Source organism: Anguilla anguilla, chromosome 6 (genome assembly GCF_013347855.1).
Source record: "Anguilla anguilla isolate fAngAng1 chromosome 6, fAngAng1.pri, whole genome shotgun sequence".
Taxonomy (NCBI): Eukaryota; Metazoa; Chordata; class Actinopteri; order Anguilliformes; family Anguillidae; genus Anguilla; species Anguilla anguilla.
In genome coordinates, this window is record NC_049206.1 from 21719928 (window position 1) to 21725927 (window position 6000).

Sequence of the window (6000 nt, forward strand, 5' to 3'; positions counted from 1 at the left end):
CGATATGGCTGACATTACAGGTCACTGACGCAAATTAGCATTTTATATAGATTACAGTTACACTGTTTTGAGTGAGTGAGCAGGAGTACTAATAACAGAATTTACCTTGAACTTGAGTGTCATCCTTAGCTTTGTACTCCTGGTTTTTAATAGCCAGCTCAACACCATACCCAGACAGGAACACTTTGCTTCTGCTTGGATTCTGATAGAGACAAAAGCGTCCGATTTACCAAGTGGGAACCACGTACATAATAAAACATTTAACGACAACAGACTGCATTTTTCAAGAGCGCCACTCTGACTGCAAAGAGCTTTAGAGTGAATCAGGAAAGCTGACCACCTATCACCACCTGAGGTGCTATGCAAACAATACATCTATTATCATTACACACAGTGCAACAGAGTCCTCTTTGAGCAGGACACAGACTCTGGAGGGAAAAGCAGATGCTCACCGCTACGAAGTGGCGCAGGACATATGTGATCTCTCCCTTGTTGGCCTTGGCCAGCATTAGCTGGTGGAATTTGGCGAACTCCCCGCTGCCCACTTCGCCGTAAAGGATGATGATCGGGGCATCCGGGTTGGAGGAGGGAAATCTGTGGTCCCCCTTGAAGAGGTGTGGCTTGGGCCTGAGGACAGAGAAGGTGAGATGACATTGTGGTGTCTGCAATAATAATAATAATAATAATAATAATAATAACAACAACGTTATATACCACAAAGCACATTTACAAACTTCAATGCTTTTAAAAAAGGGGACATGCATATCTGCCAGTAATAAAATAGAGAAATATAATTAGCAGCTCGAAGACAAAACCCTGAAGCAACAATAAGGGATTAAACAAAGGAAGAACATTCATTATGACTGAATAATGTAGTCTGCTAAGAAAATGAATTAGCTAAGAAAATATATATTCAGAGCGGTAATGGCTGACCCTGGTCCTGGGGAACCACATGCTGCCAGCTTTTATTCGCATATTATAGTCAGCAATAGTTTTAGACCCCAGCCACCATTGATCTAAACTAACGATAACCAATCCCGTTCTCGCAGATCCTGTAGTCTTTCACTCTAACGTTAACAAAACACACATCATTCAACAGCTAGAGACCTCACTGTGCTGCTAATTAGCAGAATCAGGTGTGCCAAATCAGGGCTCAAATGAAAATCTGCCGGACGGTTGATCTCCAGGCACAGGGTTGGTTGCCGCTGATCTAGAGAGTTAAATGAGGGTTTAAATGTACCTGTCGGAGGCATTCTCCAGCAAGGCTTTCAAGCTCTCTGGGTCGCAGGACTTTTCGCCGTGGACACTGAAGAAGGCCGGGCACCCAGAGGGCGGGGGCTCATTGGACGCGATCTGTAAGAGGGTGTGCAGAGCGCCCATTTCAATACGCTCGCAGGCCACGCCCGCAGCACTGGAGCGTGGGTGTGCGAATGGAGATAGGACCTAAACCTGAGGTTGGGGGTTTGAATCCCAAGCTACAACTTAAAGCAAAATAACCTCTACAGGAGCTTCCAGTAGAACTTGAGCTTCAATGAAAGTTTTATCACCTGGCTATTACTACATTCTCACTTTATTGGCTAAACGTCTTTAAAAACAAAAAAAAAGATTCAATAATTCATAAACTTATGCTAATTATTTATCAAAAATTCCGTATAATGTACAATGCACACTGAGTTTATTACAGGGATAGAAAGGGCACTCCCACTGCATGACACTTTCAGGCTTTCCAGGTTCTACTAGGGCAATGCCCAGGGCATTCTGAAGAGGAGGTCCCCTGCTGGTGGGTTCTGTTCAGTACATAGCCCTGCTTCTAATGATATCTGGAATGGCTCAAACTGCTGTGTACTCAGAGTTGTATTCCCATCCCTGTGTTAGCCGACAGACTGGGAGGCTGCACGGATCTGACCTGCTGGAAGGAGTGTACTGTGGCCGAGTAGGACCTCAAGGACAGGGAGAACTTCAGCAGGCTGAGCTGGATTGGGCTGAGAAGCTGGCCGGCTCTCTTCAGGATCAGATGGTAGTAGGACAGATCAGTATCTGCAGGTGGGGAGACGTCAAGGAGTTAACTAGCGTTCCCTAGCCCCAATTCCAATATGGCGGTTGTTTTGACAATGAAATCAGCCACTGATGCAGACCAAAAATTAAGTTAATTTTAATTAAGTTCTGAGTAACAACAAAAACCTGCAGACCCTGGTCCCCTGTTTTAGACAGTGAGCCTATAGATGCATTGAACACAATCACATCCCTTGTTTTACATGCACATTTTTTTTAAAGAATAGAGAACAATACGGACAGTCTGAATGAGGGTGTCTAATACTGATCTTAATTTAGATGACAAAGGAGAACTGACAAGAGCTCACATTAAACCTGCCAAGAGAGAGGAATGTTGCAGAACATCTTTGTCTTATGTTGCCAATTGAATCTGATGGTGAGCTGCAGTGCTTTAATAGCAGTGTTCCTTATATTCCTCCCTGTACATGTTATCATCTATTATAAGGCTGCAAAGCACATAACCCAAAGAGGAAAAAACGCCTTTACCAGTATGGTCAATTTCAATGTCCTGATTGAGCTCTACAAAATCCCAGAACTTCTCCTGACTCTCCTCAGCCAAGAATTCACTGTAAGACAAGGGCAAAGGAGATTACCTGCAAGCATTATTATACCTGTCACCATGTTGCAGCAATGCCATTTATCATCTGGTTTGCGGCGGCATCTGAAAGCTCACAACATTCTATTTGCAACTTTATTTTGCTATCTTGTACAGCTGTACAGGACAAATGCACATTGGAGCCGCATAATAAAAAACACTTTTGCGCCCACATATTTTTGATGCACAATGATTGCTGGAACTCAAAGTGATGCGTTTGCGGGTCTCTTGTTACCCAGCCAAGTATACCTGGCTTCCAGAAGCAGAGGGGTGGACGTCCATTTTGTTGTAAGGCTTGTCGTCACAGCTTTGGAATCGCCACTCACAGTGGCTACTAAGAACCCTGCCAGCAGCACAACAGCAATGCTCATCCTACGACCAGTACCTATGCCACAGGTTAGAGAGTTATCATTAGTGTTTTTCTCACAATAAACGTCATACATGATGATGATGATGATTACAAGATGCAGAAAAGGTGACAGTAATGGCAGAAGGTACAGTGGTAGTGTCACATATTTCATTTTTCCATCATTGTGATGAATATAATTAGATTTTTCATGAAATGTTTGATTGTGAAACAGAACCTAGAATAAACATTAAGTGACAAAAATGCTCAGTGTTTCAGATACGTTCTTCACTAAGGCCGTTGCTAAGTTTGCACCTGCTCGGACCTCAACTATAAAAAATTAAAAAAATATGGCGTGAATCCTAACCAATTAGGTCTTTCAGCGTGGCTCTGTGATAGAGGTCTCATCCAATGAGCACACACCAAAACAGTACATCCTGGATTGCAACATTACTTCCGTGAATGAGAAAACTAGCCAATCAATTTAGGACCTGTTAACTTGACAAGCAAACTGAAAATGTGCAATAGCAAGAAAACTAGGAGCCATGTCATGTGTCGGCTTGCTAACTGAGTAACTTATCACAGTTTCTACTGAAACGAGCAATGAGTTAACCATTCATTAGAAATATGGTTAGCTCCAGCTTTCAAGCTATAGCTAACTAACGCTATAGCTACCAATGACTCTACTCCCCCTTGACTTATGATAGCTGTTTGCACTAGCCACAGAAATGAAAGTAGGAAGCTAGAAAGTAAGCCCAGCAATACAGGCAGCTACCGTCATAACAGCATTACAACTATCAGTTCGCAGCTAGTCAGTAACACTGCCAATGCGAGAACCCTTCCAAAGCTATCTAATGTTACCGCTAAATGCTAGCGAGCAAGCTTAAGAAAGTGAAATTGAAAATACCTCGATTTTCACCCATTTTGAAATAGACCTTCGTTATGTATGTTTCTCTTTTAAGGTTTACATACACGAACAAATCTGGTACAATGTCTAGCAGTGTAAGGAATGTAAATCATGCATGCGTTGAATAAAAGGTGCCTTACCTACACCGGCTTCCCTGCTTCCGAGGGCAGACATGTTTGAGGGTTAGTAGAGGTCCTACGACAAGGTTTTGGGTGGTGTGCCTTTTTGCCAGTTGGAAAATAAATAGCATGTTTGTTCCTAATGTTTTCCAACGAATTTATGCAGTCATAATTTGTGTTTGAATGAACTGTTAAAATAAATTAATCACACAATTATGAATTATATATAGGCACCTCTTTGGACAAAGGGCAACCATTTTGGCTCCAGATAGTTTGTACAGAAGCCATAGAAATCTTTGGAAATAATGCAATACACATGGGACTTGAGCCAAGAACTAGCAACGTGGGATAAATTAAATTAAGTTGCATTTGCTTTCCTATGTGTTATATATTACTATATTGTATATTGTATAACACATTTTCAACTTAATAATGTTTACATTGCAATTAATTTGGCAAACGCTCCAATCCAAAGTGAATACAATGTCGCCATGAGCAGAGCAAAGCTTTCAGAAGCATTGACACAACTAATGTGATTGGGCTGGTTGAAGTGTTGGTGTCATGAAGCATTTGACACAACTCTCTCGTGACGTCAATCTCATCTCCACGTCAATAAATATACCTGCCGTTACTTTTCAAATTGGCGATGAATTGAAATGAGTAAAACACTACCTCTTGACCCCACAATTTTAAAAAATATTAATGATATTTACCTATATTCTCAAAGCCGTCTCCAAATGAGTGTATTCATAAAATGTGTTGTTCAAATTAGACATATTATCACAATGATGATGAGATGATAATTATTATTAAAGAGAAATGAAAATGTGCTGTTTCATAAGCAGAAATGTAATGACTTTCTGTTTTTTACTTCATTACTAAAGAGAGAATTGTGTTTGGGATGGGATTTTATTCATTTTGTTTGTGGGTGAGTGTGTATTGGAGGCTTGCTCGTGTCCATTATAACAGAAAAATAAAATACACAACACGCAACGTATTAAATCGTTTTATTAAAGTTTTTTTTTTTTTTTTTTTCCAGCAGTGCTGGGTATTTGTCGGCTTCTCCTTCTGCTGATAACCTCACCAGCCTTAGAAAATATTCTCACACAAGGCACCAATGTAGCTGGCAGTGATAAGTATTTTTTGCCAATCTGTATAAAGGGGAATAAACAGTAGTTTGCTGCTCCCAGTACAGGAGGGAATCTTCTGTCCTCGGAAGGCACACATCACTTAGGTACCTGTTCACTTTAACTGTGGCATCAGCTGTGGCACTTTACCCTCTGTGCATCACTGACTCAGTCTTTTGTGGCTGAAGATATTGTGGCTTTAACTGCTGGGTAATCTACAGATATCGCTACATTTTGTCATTAAACATTTTTATTTTCTCCATAATACACATATAATTTAGCAGGAAACAAAACTAAAAGTATTCAGTCAGCAAATAGTCATTTACACCTACCTTGAGTTCTGAGTTGATGGCCTGTGGTGCAGTGGCTCAGTGGTGCAGTGGCTCAGTGAGACACCCTCTGCTGTTAAAATTTTTTCTGCCTATATGGCTGGCATTGTCAAACCCACAAACCTTGGATCTTTTGTCCAGAAGGGTAAACATAGCTAACATCCATTTTTATACATTCTGGAAGTTTCTGGGTGGGGAAGGAATGAGCTAATCTGGTACCAGAAGTTTTGCACAAATACAGAAGTACCCTGTGTTTTTCCATGTACACCTGAATGTACCCAGTTTATATGTGAGTGAAAGAACCTCTGATCCCAAATCTGTCATAGCTGACACATCAACAGGCATTGGTTGAGCAGGTATCGCTTTGAGACACCACCCAAAATGACAGGTGTCACTGTGTTTCTGTGATCACGTGATGTGAAGCCTCGGAGCAGTGCTTCAAAACAAAAGTGATTTGAAAGCTTGACACCATGTCAACGTGTGAGTATTGTGCATCACATTCCTAATACAACAGCAGAGGACACA

General features: G+C 41.2%; 1 protein-coding gene across 4 annotated transcripts in view; it reads right to left on the minus strand.

The window, feature by feature from the left end:
* Positions 1-4117, minus strand: part of uggt1 (UDP-glucose glycoprotein glucosyltransferase 1) — a 35343-nt gene extending 31226 nt beyond the window's left edge. For 2 of the 4 annotated variants that reach the window (XM_035424261.1, XM_035424259.1), the window contains exons 1-7: positions 4041-4117; positions 2897-3032; positions 2539-2618; positions 1907-2037; positions 1241-1353; positions 453-627; positions 106-202 (exon numbers count right to left, since the gene is read on the minus strand). In XM_035424261.1, the coding sequence (XP_035280152.1) occupies positions 106-202; positions 453-627; positions 1241-1353; positions 1907-2037; positions 2539-2618; positions 2897-3032; positions 4041-4074 (766 nt within the window). In that variant the 5' untranslated portion in view covers positions 4075-4117. Of the gene's footprint in view, positions 1-105; positions 203-452; positions 628-1240; positions 1354-1906; positions 2038-2538; positions 2619-2896; positions 3033-3900; positions 3932-4040 lie in introns of those variants that run through there. The other 2 variants (XM_035424262.1, XM_035424260.1) reach the window with 2 other exon arrangements.
* Between the last annotated feature and the right edge of the window lie 1883 nt (positions 4118-6000).